General features: G+C 42.5%; 1 protein-coding gene across 1 annotated transcript; it reads right to left on the bottom strand.

Moving 5' to 3' along the window:
• Positions 1–60: 60 nt before the first annotated feature.
• cpe (carboxypeptidase E) lies at positions 61–15,752 on the bottom strand. The gene is made up of 9 exons (XM_084372007.1): positions 15,349–15,752; positions 5,514–5,710; positions 5,157–5,324; positions 3,894–4,011; positions 3,368–3,550; positions 2,917–3,056; positions 2,441–2,540; positions 2,093–2,211; positions 61–1,269 (listed from the first exon to the last, which is right to left on the bottom strand). The coding sequence occupies exons 1-9, from the start codon at positions 15,587–15,589 to the stop codon at positions 1,171–1,173; spliced, it is 1,365 nt and encodes a 454-aa protein (XP_084228133.1). The 5' UTR covers positions 15,590–15,752; the 3' UTR covers positions 61–1,170.
• Between the last annotated feature and the right edge of the window lie 848 nt (positions 15,753–16,600).

Here is a 16,600-nt window from a genome sequence, read left to right as displayed (position 1 = left end):
CACTCACAGGTCACACAGTTTCTTTCAGGGTTGGCTAAAACAAAGTTGACGAGACAGCAGTTTGACAACATAAAGAGGGGAGTTTTATTGATTAGTTAATTATTTTTTTTTACATTTGTAACTGTTTCTATAGTTGCTATACATTCAATAAATTCTTTCTGTGGTCTCAACTGCATCCATTCAGTTCACTCAGAAGATAAGTAATAGTCTATCCTTGAAAAACAACGTCTACATGTACCACAGTCCCTCGCGTACCGTACGTATCCCCTGTGTAGTGCAGATACAAAGGAATGGCTTTGGGTAGACTGAGGGGAGACAGATTTATAGGTGTCATGGCCTGGTTTTCTTTGATTTTATTTTTTTTTTAGTTACAAAAACCACATATTTCTTGCTATACCTAGTTCATAAATACAGTATATATTATAACCATTCATCTTGTGCTAAAATCAAAGCTGTGCTGCAGTCAGTTAAAAAAAGAAATCTCCACATCAATAACATATACAGAGAAATGAGCTTGCCTGTATAGATTGTTTACAATATCATGTTTACAGTGATTTTACAGTGTTTTTAATGTCCCTGATTATCTCGAAACCATAGTGTTGTATTTTGTATATTACAGAAAAAGAGAAGCAGAGTGTGTGCGAGTGTGTGTGCAGGTTACACTTGTCTTTTTTTCGTGTGCACTCGAGTTGTGTGTTTGTGTGATAATACTAAAGCCTGGAGAAACAGAGACATTTAAAACAGAATAAAGACAGATTATTATGGACGGAGCCATGTGGTAATGATGTAAACAGCTCTTTTACATACATAATTACTCAGTCACTCATTGGTTATATAGATGGGTGCCATGGTTACCAATCACGTGTACGATAAAGAACACAATACCACAGAAACCAACATCGATCTCGCTGCCACCAAACGACCCGCAAATCCCTCCCGTGTGGGTCAGCATACAGTATGTTTGTGTGTCTGCAGGATTTTCAAACAACCCACAGGGGTATGAGGCAAACCATTACATTAATAAACAATAGAATCAATTAAAATAAAGATTAAAAGAGAACGAAAACAAATGAGAGACAATATATTCTTTTTAGAGTGGACGGGCACACAGACTGTTGAATATATTACATCGATGTGCGGACGGTCCGATCATCAGCCAGACAAACGTCTTTAGAAGTTCAGTGTCTCTGACATCATCTTCCACCAGTCCATCAGCTCCTCCCGCTCCTCCTCCTTCCTCTCCATCAGAGACTCCAGCTCAAAGTCCACCTGAGACAGAGGGAGATGACGACATGGAGACAGATAAAAGGTGAGAAGAAGTAAAAGATGCAGTCGAGTCAAAGTCATCCAACTGGACATCTTCAGTTTCTTGAAGACGTTTCACCTCTCAAGGAGTAAGGAGCGTCCTTATAGAGTCGTTAGCGCCACTTGTGAGTTAAAGGACTTATTTCCTATTTCTAAATGCCCTACCAAAGACCGAAAGAGACTCCTTGAGTCTGTTAGGACTTAAAAACTTGAAAAGATCAGGCTTTTATTCTTTACTCTTCTTATCACTGCCAAATCCCCTGACAAGATCAAAACCACCATCTTGTCAGTCTGTCTCACAGTACTTCTCAACCGCTCCCCCTATGTGTAAATCAGCTGTAGATGAAGCACCAGATCCTTGCTGGGTATGCGCTTTTATGTTTTTAAAGGCCGGCAGCTTTACACACGATTTTGCATTCGTTGAAACCTTTTAGACAGTTCGGGCATCAGTAAAACATGCAGCATCTAGAGGGATCAAGTCCCATTTTCCCATTAGATCCAAGCTTTTCGAAGTCTTCGAAAGTATTTGAGTATTATTAAATTATTTGAATAAATTTGCAGTTGTTTTTTCTTTTAAATTGAACCAAAGATTGCTATTTGTATCTGCTGTTTTTGACTTCTGACTGACAGCGGAGGCATAATGGACGATTTGATCTACGGATGGCGCTCAATTTAGCATTAAAAAAACATTGTGATGTCCTCTGTCAGCTATCCTTTTGTAAATATGAAGGGGCACAAAGTGAATTTGAGGCAGATTTTGGTTGGTTTATTTGTCTGTGAGTCTTACCCTGGTTGCAGGGCTGTAGGGAACAGCCACCTTCTTGATGACAGTCAGGTATCCCGGGGCAGAGGCTGCCACTTTGAAGTTTCCTGGAGCCAGTAGACGCCAATAGTCTCCGTCTTTGGCTGTAAAATGGATGTTTTCTCATTAATACATGTATGTAAGCAACAAAAAGAGCATCTAACAGCACAATATAGAGTGTTTTGAGTGTCACTATCACTGAGCAGGTGCAAGTATAAAATCAGCTCCTGAAAAAGTGGCGCGATATCAAGTTTGTCCACCAGATGGCATTACAACACCTTGCCATTACACTTCTCATGTCACACCTCATGAATTTTGCACTGATGCTGATACCTGTGGTGATGTCATGGTCGATGCCCTCCACGGAGATGGTGGCGTTGGAGATGGGGTTGCCCTGCAGGTCCCGCACGAAGCCCTTGACGCCACGGTGAACCTTCAAAACACAAATCAAAGACTGGTTGAAGCAAAATGAAGGCTTGGTTCAAGGACAGAGTGGAGACATATCTGTTTGGGGATGGATGGAGCTCTTTGGATGGGGAAATACACTAAAATGACGCATGGAAATGTTGGATTCCTGTAACCATGAACCATGTATTAAAATGTACACAGTCCTCGACCAGAAAAACAACGGCAACGCTGACAACAACTGACATCTCCAAATAGCAAAGGTCAATGACGACGTGGTGAAAGGTGAATGTTGTCAAAGGTTAGGGTGGATGGTTGTGACTCTGACACAGTGAGACAGTGGTTTATCTTATTCCACCACCACATCAGATCTCATGAACTGCTTCCCTCATGGTGTTGCCTACCTGCTCAATGTAGTTGACCAGCGAGTTGCGGTTCTGGTCCCAGTAGTTCTTGAGCGAGTCCTCATTGGGGAACTTGTCACAGCTGAGCTCCAGAGTGATTTCAAAGCTGTTGCTGCTGAGGTAGTTGAAATCCTGCATTCCTGTAACGGGTCACGAAGAGGGGGATACAGACATTAACGAGAGAAAGGGGAAGGAAGTAGAGACGCTGTCTGGTTTTGGTGATTTTTCAGAAGACATATAGCATTTTTTTCTGGCAGCTACAAAGTTCACAACGCATTGGGGTGATAAAAGCACAACACCAGCAACATTCAGTATCCAGCCGATCTACTCCCACGAACAGGCTCATCTGTGTCTGCTCTGCTAGTTTCTGCCTGATAAAGCTCAGGATAGACACACAAGGCCAAAACAAGCGTCTCCTCCTTTTTCATATCAGTAGCTGGCTGTTTCTCACCTCCTGGCACGCTGTACCAGGCCCCTCCATTAGTGATGCCATCCTTAAAGCTGGAGTCGTCGTCGTTCTTACGGCAGGGGGGTCGGTGCGGGTCGGACATGACTGGGTTGTACATGGAGTAGGCCTTCGCCAGGGACTTGAACATCACATCATCAGGACTGGCGCTGTACTCGTGGGTGGAGCCTGAGAGGGAAGGGAACAAACAAGTGCACCGTGTTTAGACAGCGGCTCTGATAAAGTGTTACTGTAACTGAACACCTGCATCTGCAACGCATTAAACGTGCGCCTGCACAAACACAATTTGTTTACTTTGAGTAATAATGCGCAGGAAGCCAGAGAGGGAAACATTTTCCATCTGATTTAAATTAGAGTTACGACATTCGGAGGAAAAAGAATAAAGTGTTTCTTGTTTACGGGTCAAACATTTTACATCATTAAACCAGTGGAAACATTCTCATATAGAGCGAGGGCAGCTTTTATAGGACGGGAAAACAGGGTGTGTTTGAGATTGTGTGTGTTTATGTACCAGTGCGGGTCTCATCGTATGGGTAGTTGGCCACCACGTCTCCTCCGTGCAGGTTAGCTGAGAGGACGAAGGGGATGTCCATGATCCAGTGGATCACTGCCTTTGTCTCTGGAGCCAGCTGCAAAGGAAATAACTCCTAAATGACGAATACTTCAAAATACATACTCCAACCAAAACCAGCAACAAAACAATTTTACTGACAAGTACAGCCTAATGATATTTATTCCTCCGTGCCACAGACCTCCACAGCTATTATCACTGGGTGACATATTCCTTCATTACGATGAACATTGGCTCTGTAGTTTATTTTAAACCTATATTACCTGATTTTTTGGTGACTTGGCAGCAGCAGAAGCAACACTGATACACATATAAGCAGTTAAGGAGCAACATTATCATTCAGAGCCTGATCGACACTGGATTATTGGGGCTGAACGATATATCGGCTGATACACACATGCACACAACATCAGCGCACTGAAACCATCACTGGGAATCTAATAATTAGAAATTACCCCAAGCATCTTATCTGCAATACGTGATTAAAATAAAGGTTTTCATATATTTGTGGCACGTGTTGGACCACATATACGCCCATACCAATATATATCTGTGATAGGCCAATATTGGCCCATAATACTGGCCAAGCCATATATGGGTTGGGCTCTATCATCATTCATTTTGAGTTAAGCTCTCTCTTCAGTCTCCACCTCTCCAGAGAGGGATATCTGTCTCTTTAGCTGCTAAATTCTCCACTTTGTTCACCAGCTGGTCGCTAAATTTGTCATTTGTTGCTGAGCAAGTGGTGTACAGTAGGTTTTAATTATTTTTCACTGAAAACAGCTGCCTGCTGTGAATAATAAGACAGCAGTGAGAGTGAACAGACAGCTGGGACTACATAAAGCTACGTAAAGCCGAGGCAAGCTGCAGACTCAGGTGATAATTCTCTGCAGCTTCATCCGTGGGAGTGACTACTTTACACTTTCAAACTGTCATCTCATACATCGTTAAATAAAAAATATAGCCGTTTCACTCACAAGAGAACTGTATGTCTATTATTCCACACCTGAAAATAGTCCTTAACAAACACTATTTTATCCTGTTTGAGAGTGTTCGAAACTACAGTGGGCAAATGTTTTGGTAGATGTTTAAAAAAAATGAGATTATACTTTTATATATTTAGTTTGAAAAGATGTTCTGGGTTAGGCTTTATCCTTTAATCTCTTGTTCTGTCTAAATGTGCGATGTGTGTCTCTTTGGTACCTTGGTGTTTTCATCCACGGCCTTCTTCATGTTCTGCAGCAGGTGGTTGTTGGCTCCACCCTCCCGCTCGTTGATGTAGATGATGCGGTCCAGGTCAGGGAAGTTACGGTTCAGATCCACCCCCTGCGCGTTACTGCGGCCGACAAACCAGTCCTTGATCTCCCCGGGCTTAGCAGGGAAGAGGAGATAATGTTCAGACACTCATGGGAGTCAAGCGAGACTGTCTGGAGCTTAATAATTAGCTTAATAATGTTTACAATCAGTGTTCGTAGTCTTCTGAGCTTAATCTGCCTGGTGGCAAATCCCCGGGTCAGATTTCTGTATATGCAGAGTGTTTATGTCGTGCTGTGTAATCACCTGAGAGGCAGCCTTCTCAAAGCCGTCTGGGTTCATGGAGGGCATGAGGTGGATGCGTGTGTTGTGGACGAGGTCGATGATGGTCTCGTTGCCTTGCTGGTACTGGTTGCACAGGTACTGAGCCAGGTTGATGAGCAGCTCTCGGCCCACGGCCTCGTTGCCGTGCATGTTGGCGATGTACTTAAACTCAGGCTCACCTGCGAGGAACAAAGAGACACTTACTGTGTTACTGCGTCACACACACGCAGATCTAATAGATAAGATACAACTACATTATGCATTCAACCTTCATCCGTATAGCGTGTTAATGGCTCAGAGGGGACACACACTGGATCTACACACTCCAGCAGTGACGAACACACTGACTCATCAGCTGAAAGGTTAAACTGAATTGAACGTCGCAGTCCAGGACTCCATTTGGGAAATAATGGTCAAGATTACTGAGTGACACTGTCACAGATTGTCCCGTTAAATCTTGGTGGAGAGCAGCCGGCTGGAGTGACAGGTCTGGGATCAGACTCGACTGCATCACGGGAAGTCTGACCCCAGGACATGATGCTACAAAATGAGCCATCCTCGGGGATTTGTGCAACACAGCACTCTGTGCTATTTGGACTGTTGCATGTAATCAGTGAGTCATCCCTCATGCGGTCAATGCTTTCACAAGGAAAGGAAATATGAAACTCATGTTTTCAGTTGCTAAATATGATGATATTTCACAAATTTGAAAAGCTGTTTCATACGTGATAAACATTATGTCAAAATCATTTTCTCGTTTCACGTTTGATAAACATGTGAAAGAGTTCATTCTCAAAATGGATGCTCGTTTACTCAGACTGCAGCCAAGGATTAATGACATTATTATTATTTGACTTCTTTTTGTTTCCTTTCATCAATTGCGATCACACAGTGCTGTCATATGTTCAAAGATGCAACTCTTTTCTTCTATTGCATTTTTTAATTTAGTTTCCACTACTGAAAATAAATGAATAGTGACAGTCATCCATGGACACAAACGCAGAAAAGGGGTACATTATAAAAGAGAAGATAAAATAAACACATCAATAAAAATAGACGCGTAGTGTTTAATTAAAATGAGGAGAAAAGGAATCTGTCAATTAATTTGATCGGTTGAAGAAATGTGAAACACCTGGGGACCATTTAGTCGGGCACATTGTTTTCAGTGTAGATTAATTTGAAGATTGTTTTTGCCGTAACTCTTTTATAAGACTTCAGAATAAGGTTATAAAGGTGCTTTCTGTATGTGTTTGATCCTACATTTGTTTCCATGTCAGTGCGTGGGCGCGAACACATGACCAGACTGCTACCAACTAGCTTCGCTTTTCTTTATCACAGGAGATTTTGGTTGGGAGCTGTTGTATCATCTTATTTAGGAAACCTGTGTTTTTAATGACCATCTGTTTAACATGTATTAATAAGCTCTTCCTTCTCTACAAGAGTTTTAAAGGAGCTATATTAAGCTTAAAGATGATTAAAAGACAACTTTCTGTAGCTGTTCAAAGCGCTGAGAAAGAAAATGTAGCTCGAGACCAGCAGATGGTGAGGTGTGTGTGTGTGTGTGTGTGTGTGTGTGTGTGTGTGTGTGTGTGTGTGTGTGTGTGTGCGCGCGTGTGTCTGAAGCCAAAATACAGCAGGGGTCCTGTTTTTACAGGGGGGCTTTTGTGTGTGTGTGTTTTTTATTGTTTCTTACCTCTGATTAGACCGTTTCCAGGGATTGCTTTTCTACTTGCACTTCTTACGTTACTAAAATTAATTTGCCGAGCTGGTAAACTCTATGAAAATAACGCTTTCAAGATGTAATCCTCGCATTTCTTTGAGTGTTTGATGCATCTGTAAATTATTCCCAGAGGCTTCCTGAGTGAGTAGCGCGTGCACACACACACACACACACACACACACACACACACCACCAAACACACATCTGGTACTCAGGTTATTTTTAAATGCTGGTTTTTCTCTGAGTCGCTACTAATGATTTCAAGACTACAATTAACTCTTTCTGTCCTGACGCTGGTGAATGTTTTTTACAGGCTTCAGAGGCCTGACAGAGCTGTCGAACACACAACACACACACACACAACACACACACACACACACACTTTGAAGTTGGACTTTTAAATGAGTTACTGTGATTCAAGCTATTACACAGATGCTCAGTATCTGGAGACCTTTCCATTGTCCAACACATGTAGGTTTTGATGAATCAGGATGTTTTGGGGTAAGGTGCTGATGTAGGCCAGGCAGGAGGAGGGCTGTTGATAATTTACTGCATAAATCCTTTTGTATTCATTTTAATTACCATTTTTGCTAACTCACATTTGCATAACAGCTTTGTTTACTCTCTAAACACACAGACACAGAGAGGATGCATTTTTACACAGAGGCGAGCGTGACGCATCGCTGCGTAGGTGGAACAAATCAAACTGCCCTTTTTCCTCCAGCCAACGGTGTCTTTTCCCTTTTATCTCAATTTATGACTCTCCTCTATGCAACTGTCTGTACTTCTCTGAGCGTTTACGCTCTTGTGCACACCCATAACCACACACGCACGCAGTGAAAGAAAAAGCGTGCGTGTGAAACACCATTTCAAGTGTGATAACGTCACATATGGTTTCTTTTACAGTTCACTTTTGAAATGTATAACCACATGTGATACCAATTTCCCATTTGTGTTTTCAAACAGAAACAGATGAATTCGCTACATGTAAAGCAAAACAATAAAAAAGTTGGACCAGGTTAGGCCAACAGTGAAAGGAAAGGCAGAGGTTGTCACGGTTTTGGTTTTTGGTTGGATGTTTTCTGTTTTATTTTGTAGTAATGTCCCCTGTCTTGTTGTCACTTCCTGCTCGCTGTGTCCCCATTGTTGTTTCCCTCCTGTGTTCGTCTCCAGCCTGACCCCCGACACACACACACACCTGTTAGCAGTTAGTACTGCCCTGTTCCCAGTGTCTCTCCACCTGCCCCTCATCCTTCGTTAGTTTGGTTTAGGTCTTTGTTGGTCTGTGTTCCTGATTTGTCCTCAATGTTTTTATTACTTTGGTATTTTCCTTTGCCTGTCATTTTATTGTTTTGGGACTTCAGTTCATTAAAGCTCGCTTTTTGTTCTTTACCATCCTGCTTCTGCGTGTCTTGCACATTAACTATCTCAAACATTTAATGATGCAATTGTTTTGACCTTCAAGGTCTTCTTCAGCAAATAAATAAGTAGTACTTAAATGAGAAACATTATGAGTTTCTATTTTGTGTCATGTGCCCATTCAAAATTGTAGGAGCTGTCCTTTGGTGGCAGCAACTAACAAATCTATTTAACCCAGATAGTTTACAATGATTTCAAACGGATAAAACTAGAAAATTGCTTTCTTTTTGTTTGAAAAATTACTTTAAGCAACAAAATGTAACTTCCAGGAGAAAGATAGTTGTTTGAGTCCTGTCAAATGCTGACGCTCTGGGCTGGCAGCTCGAGTCGGACGCCAACCCGGAGAAGGATAAGACAACCTGGGGATGAGACTCAACAATCAGATCTGTCTCCAGGGGGTTACATTTAGTTGAATGCTAATCAATCAAATCAGGCTGGAACATAGGTAAGGGATCTTAAATGACCCTGAGCTGCGGGGACCTGGGTGTCAAAGTGTGATGTGGTGCGACTGCATTCAGTTCTGCCGTCCACGGGTCGATAAAATACATCTGATGAGAACAAAGCCCACTGCATCATCCTTCACTTTGTCAAAGGCGACTGGCAGGTGATCAATGCGGTCTCCTAGGCGACGACGTAATAATGACCGCCGCTGCGACGACATCAGGGAAGCACCACATTAGAGTGCTCCCGGTCATCGTGGCAACGCTGACACAGGCAGGTGCTCAGGGAGACAAATCTAGTCGGGGGATGAGTAAACACTGTGTCTGACGCATGCTCGCATACACACACACACACACACACACACACACACACACATACAAGCAGTATGTCAGCTCTGAATGACTGCCAGCTCTGTCATCTGATATCACACAGACACACATAAAGGAACAGATCGAGCACCAAAGGAGAAGGAGAAATATGCTGAAAGGCGGGATCATATCGGATTACATCATTTATTTTTCTAGGTTAATCAATACGTTTTTCAACCTATCAATTGTCAGAAAATGATGACAAAGGTTGATCATCGTTTCCCCGTATAACAAGATGATGTTCACAACCCAAAGTGAACTGTCAGAAGCAGATTATGTGGAGGTTAGTCAGACTGCTTAATTGATCAAAATAGATGGGAATTAATTTAATAGTCAACAATCAATCCGTTTAATCGACGCAGCTCAGACTCATATAATAGCTGATACATGTACATGCGCGTAAAGCCAAGGTCTTAAACCATCAGCTATCCTCTGTTCTACTACAGCTTCTGTGACTAAACATTACTCTTTTTTAAATATCTTTTTATAAAGCTTTCAGATTTTAACAAAATAACCACCACCTACTGTGCTGTCAACTCTAAATAGAGTGTTTCTTACTTTAAATGAAGCGACGACTACTGTGATGATCATTTTTTATTATCAGTTAATCTGCTGATTATTTTCTTGATTGTCTGGTGCATAAAATGTCTTGTTTCATCCAACAAACAGTCCAAAACCAAAAGTATTCAGCTGACTTAAACAATTAAATTCAATGATTGAAGTACTTAACATCTCATTTCTTGGCCAGTGGAAGCTTTGTGGGAGCTTTTTTGAATCCCGGTGAACAAGCAGATACATATTAAACTCTTAGCAGGTAGAACGGAGGCAATGAAAGGAGGTGAAGTGACGTCACGCGGCACGATGAGACGCAGAAGATGAAGCACGCAGATAAGTCGAGTATGAACTGCACGGCAGGAAGTCGTGATGACATTCGAGAGAAAAAAAGGAACCAAAGAAAGAGAACGGAAAATGAAAAATGTGCAGAGAAGACAGCATTTGCAAACATGAAGAAGAAGAAGAAGAAGCACATGAAGGCAGAGAGGAGGAGGAGGGTGGATGCCGCTGTCTGATGTATAATAAATGACCTCTGGCTGATGCCTTGGCCTTTCTCTCATCCTCCTTCCTCTTCTGCCTCTCCCTTATTCCCTCTACGTGTTTTGGACCACCTCTCTTCTCTTCCCTCGACACCCCTTGCCGTTTTCTCAATCATCATTCCTTTCTTTTTTATCTCCGTTGCTCATCGACTCTTCCTTCCTCTCGGCTGTTTTTGTAATCTCTGCTCCTCGTCGCTAAAATGTCCAAACAATGCACCGAGTTCACACCCAATTCTCCTCTGTTCTCCTCCATCGTAACGTGCACTATTATATTATATTTCATGTCCACCTGTGTTCCACTTTATATATATTACATCATCATATGTCATTTGATACGACCGCATCCAGCAGTGTGTCTGGCTGCTATACAGTTTTACTGGGCATCTGTGTGCGTGCTCACGGGGGATTACATACTTCCTCTGTCATCTGATAAAACAGTCCAGAGTCTCCGCCACATGAGATGGTGCGCAGCGTATTGGATGAAGCGGTGCCTCTTACTGACATTATTTTTTTTCACCTTCAGACAAAGGCAAACCCCATTACAAGATAGGGTTTCTCCTCATGCTAGAGAAGCCCTGTAAATATGTTCCAGACATGAGAGTCGAAACAGTTTGGCCAGAGCCCACTTCACTGAGGAGAAACCCTTCTTTGTAGCTCTTGTTCGCTCAAATAGGACCCAGCTGCTGGAAGCAGACATGTTTTATTCAGAGCCACGACTTAAGTAGAAATAGTAATACCGCACAAGTGTAACACATTTGTAGGCCTACTTGAAGCGACGTTCAACTCAGGAAATGCTCTCATTTGTTTAATGGCAGACATTGAAATAACAAGACTCTTGCTGCTTTAATGTATTTGCTTAAGGTAAACATAAAGCTAGCAGCTGGTTAGCTTAGCTTAAGGAGGGACAGGACGACGCGGGAAACAGTTCAGAGGAAACAACAAACGCCTTCCTCTATAGATCACAATTTAACACGTTTTATTTTATGTTTTGTTTGTTTGTTCAGCACAAAAACAAAAGTGTAAAAAAAAAAAAAAAAGACAATTTGTCTTTTTATGAGGGGTTATGTTCAGAACAAATCTTTGGCGCCGAGCAGTTGCCTAGCAACAAGCTGTCCTGTCCAAGAAATAGTCCAACGCATCACCCGTGTGAAACAACAAACTGTGGTTTGTACTCCTCACTTTTGTTAATAGTGAGAAGTAGAGGAGTTAATATACAAATAGTTGTCCATTTACACATGCAGCAAACACGCAACATTAGCATTCATTTGGAGTCATGTCAAGCTAAGTCCAATATTCACCCTGTTAGCGTGCTTTTAATTGGCTCTTTAGCTAACTGTGTTGCAGCCACATGTTCCACTTTCTTCAGCAGCTAGTCGCTAACTCTGCTGTTTGGAGCTGGGCAGGTAGCGCTACTAGCTTGAGATTTTTTCGCTGAAAACTCGTTCAACATAAATAGGCTAGATGCAGCAGTAAAACAAAATCAATGAGTTTAACAGTGCAACATTTATGAATTGGCAACTAAACAAATCGGATAGGGGGCAGCATATCACCAGAGGAACCACTAACTGCTATTAACTGTAGCTGCTGTTAGCTAGTTAACTCAGTTAGCTCAAAACTGTTATTTCTTCACATTCTGTTCATAAATTTCTGTTCATTTTTGAATGTTTTAAACTAAAATTCTTACATATTGCACCTTTAAAGATGCTATAAATCACCATAGAGCTGAATGGGAACTGCAGAGTCTGAGTTTATCTCTACCAGCGAACCCCGATCAGTACTGATGTGACCCATTGCCGATATAAAAATAAGCATTATGGCTGCTTACTTAGGCAAGTCCTTCTCAGTAACTGCACTTTCCACCGCTGCCCTACACCGTGTTCCTGCACTGTATATTAATATGTAACCAGCGTGTTGACACTCTTGGCTATAGGCAGTTCCTGTGCCGCAGAGTCTGACAGATGGCTGCTTACTGACAGATGCATGCGCTCAGGACTGTCGTCCTCCGGAGCAGAGCCAGCCAGCCAACCAGGAGCTGACAGACAGCTCAGTGCACTAAGCCGATCTGTTGCCCCGGCAACTGCTATTTCGGCTCCACCTTTAGAGTTTCAACACATCGCAGGGTCAGATAAAATATTGGTTGAGCAACATAAAGGGAAGCTCAAGAAACGCTTCCTGTCTTTTCTAGCCCTGATACAGAAACCATCGTCTCTCTCGTCTTCCTCCACTCATCTCTGCTCCATCGGTCTCTGGAGCTCTTCTCCCTGGTTCCCTCTCTGTTTCATCCCCCTCCTTCCTACCATGAATGTTTTGCTCAGCAGAGGTGGAGGGAGAGGCGAGGATAGGAGGGGAGAGGCAGTGGCGGTGGTGGTGGTGGTGGTGGTGGGGGGGGGGAGGTGCTGCCCCCGTTGGTGAAACAGCAGCTTGGAAACTCATCTGGTAGTAATAAGTGCTCCGCGACGCTACTGTGACTCATGCCTGCGTACGCCCACCGGACTATTACAGGCTTATTTAGTACGTCCATACGGTCATTAGACTCAGTGACCATGTGAGCTGCAAAACACACAAACCTGTGGTGCACCGTCGAGACCACACAGAGAAGAAAATACACCTTTATGACAAAAACGTACATGAGACGTATAGTTGAAGCGCCACAAACTAGACTGTAAACTATATATACAGTAATTACAGGGAGAGTCTTGTTTTTCTTTTGAGGACTCTGCTTCAGGATTACTGGGGTGACATTAATCACTTCCTGCAGTGTCACCGTTACGTCTCCTGATTAGACAACAATCGCTGACACTTTCCCAGGCGTTCATTAAGGTTATGTACCACAGGTTAATCCATGCATGTTGCATGATTGCTCTGTAGGTGGAAACACATCGTCTCTCAGTATCAGGAAAGTGTAGTTTCTTTAGTCTTCCAGGCTGGTGAACTCAATTTTAAGAGATTAATCGAGTATTGCGATAAAAAACACTCACATTGGGATAATTGTGTATATCCTCTCATGAATGTCTTGAAAGATCCGTCTAGCTCGCTGACATACAGTCCTATATTGGTTTCCTGACTTATTTTGAATTATCTGCGCGACTGCGCCTGACACCATGTCTGAAGACTCAGATTCTGTTTGTTTTCTATCTGTGATGCAATAAAAATATTTGTTTCTGAGGAAAATATAAGATTTAAGTGAACCCAGTAAGCTTTGGTGCAATTTAAGTTTTAATTTGAATATTTTAAGAATATTTTGATTATTGTAGGAATAAAATTGTATTGGAGAGGATAATCGTGACGTGAAAGTTTCATGTTGTCTCACTCAAGCCTGTAAACAGTTTTTGAAATATATTTCTAAAATATTACATGTCAGACTTTGTCAGGGATTGAACGATAAAGTCTTCATTTCCATCGTTGTCCAGCAATGAAGATGGAGACAGGAATTTATGTTCTGACTTCAAGAAAAAGACAATGCTAGGGTTTCGATTTAATTCCAGCCTGAAACTAAAATGCCACTCAGGCCCAATAGAAAACTTAACAGCCTTAAACTGCACTCACTCACAGATCGGATTTCCATCACAATCCAAGCACTATTCCCTGGGACGAAATTGTTGAAAAACGCCCTATGTCGCAATGTTAAGGAAAGTCAGACAAAATTCAAGGATCTGCACCAAAAGTTAATGGGGTCTAATCTGGGCCGAGGCCCATCCTCCATCCAAGTTTTGTGGAAATCCGTTTAGTAGTTTTTGTGTCATCCTGCTTACAAACCAACAAACAAACAAATGGGCGCTAGCGAAAACATAACCTCCTTGGCGGCAGTAACAGGACAAAACAGGGAAGAAATAAAGGAACATTCTAGAGAAACCGACTCTTGCTGTTCTTCACCTCCATCACACAAACATCTGAAGATATTTCAGGGACATCCTCCATTTCCAAAAAGCTTTAGAAGCCAGGGTACAAACAGCTTCCTTATAGCAGTGCTGCTTTTGGAGATATGTGTCGATTGAAGGTGATGTTGCACCTTTAAATTGAATATTCACACAGGACTTCAGAAAAAGAAGGTGCATTGCATCTAAAACAGCAGAGGTCACTCCCCATATTTGCAGATCCTAAAACCAAGACCTCCAACATCACCTCTTCTACCATATGGTCCCATCCAGTCCTGACAGTATGGAGGAGAGTGATGGGGATGCTGGGAAAAGCCCTGACATAGCCCAGGTCTACTATAGGAGCATCATAACTGTACTGGTTCATTTAATATTCAGTCAACGGCTCCCTTCTTTCAGTTTACTCTTTTCTCTGATGTGTTGCAGCCACACTGCTGACACATCTGCTTTTGATTTGAATGGATGTGAACTCAAAACCCAAGTGCGCCGTGCCCGTGATCCACCGCCTTTTGGGACGTGTTGGTCAGCATCACGACTCGAGATAAGCGTGAAGAGATCCCTATCAACCAGCAAAATGGCGGCTTTGCGTGGCTGATCCCACAATCTATCATCTAGGCTCCTCTGAAGTGTTGCAGTCGGGCCCCTGCGCTCACCGACACACCTGCGCTCCACCTCTGCGCCTCTCAACATCAGCCGCACAGGTCTCACTTTAACCCCCGCACGACAATAAGAGCAACCGCAGGCTGCTCCTGAATGCGCAATAGTGCGTGATGTGTTTGTGTTATCATCACAGCGTGCGGTGATGAGTTTCCTACCACGAAGGGGACAAAAGGGTGCGGGATGCGCGGTGCGCATTCACCGCATTATGAAGCAACACTTTACGTATGCGTAAAAACTGACCAGGCTCGTGCGTCCCGGGGTTGTCGGACATCTCCAGCACCAGCAGCTCGCGGCCCTCGAAGCTCTCCCCGATGGTGTAGATGCGGGTGATGCTCGGGCACTGCAGCCACACCGACACCAGCGCCTTCCGCAGCTCCTCATAGCGGTGGTACTCGAAGGAGATCTCGCCCTCGGTACCGGCTGCGCGGACCAGGGCGACCACCGCGGCCCCGAATAAAACTACCGACAGCAACTGTTTCATTTTGACGCGTCCTCGTTTCCCTAAGCCCTGTCTGTCTGTGTGCCTGCCTGCGGCTCGGTCCCAAGCCTTATCTCTGTGCTGCAGCCTCGCTTTAGGCTATAAATATCTGTCCCTGTGCAGCTCTCGCTCCCTCTCCCTCTCTCCGAGTGTGATGCGCTGCTGTACCTGAGCGCAGACTGCCTCCGCCGTCAAGCCCCGCAGAGGATCAGCACATCCGGGCACAGCTTTCAAAATAAAGGGGTTTTATCAACAGAGCAACAGCAGAAGGTGTGTGAATTTGTCTATATCTTTTCATGATATATCAATCAATCAATCAATCAATCAAACTTTATTTATATAGCACCTTTCAAACGAATCAAAATGCAACTCAAAGTGATTTAAGTGATAAAACCAGTGGTATAAAAACAGGTTTAGAGACTAAAACACACCAATTGCAACAAAGACGAAAATAAAATAAAATGTTGCACATAAAATTTGATTTAAAAAGTTTATAAAATATAATATAATAATAAGAAAAACAACAGGTAAATGTAAATATAAAATATAGTAAAAAGAATATATGGTTATGATAAAAACAAAATAAGTTTAAATAAGTCGATGAAAATAATAAGACACTACATAAAAGCCAGGCTGAATAGATAGGTTTTTATTTTATGTTTAAAAGTATCAATATTTCCAGCTCCTATATATATATTTTACATTTTTAATAGACAACAGGCCAGAATGAAGTTGTGAAAGTATACATCCAGGGAATGCTTGGAGGAAGTCAGTCTTTAAGACTTATATATCAGTAAATAATAATGCAAAAAAATCATGAAATGTGAAATAATGAAATAAATTGTTAAAACTCAGCTTATTACTATTTATTGTTATTTATCCTGCTGTTTGGCAGTAACAGTTTATCACAAGTGTTATTCCAGTTCTGACGGATTAAGACATAGAAAATTGTCACTGTGTAAAAAAAAAACTAAACACTTTTTATTTTCCTTCTTAAAAACAAAAGGCTTTAAC

This window comes from Pagrus pagrus (assembly GCF_965226575.1).
Source record: "Pagrus pagrus genome assembly, chromosome: 2".
NCBI lineage: Eukaryota > Metazoa > Chordata > Actinopteri > Spariformes > Sparidae > Pagrus > Pagrus pagrus.
This window is presented reverse-complemented; position numbering and strand designations above follow the sequence as displayed.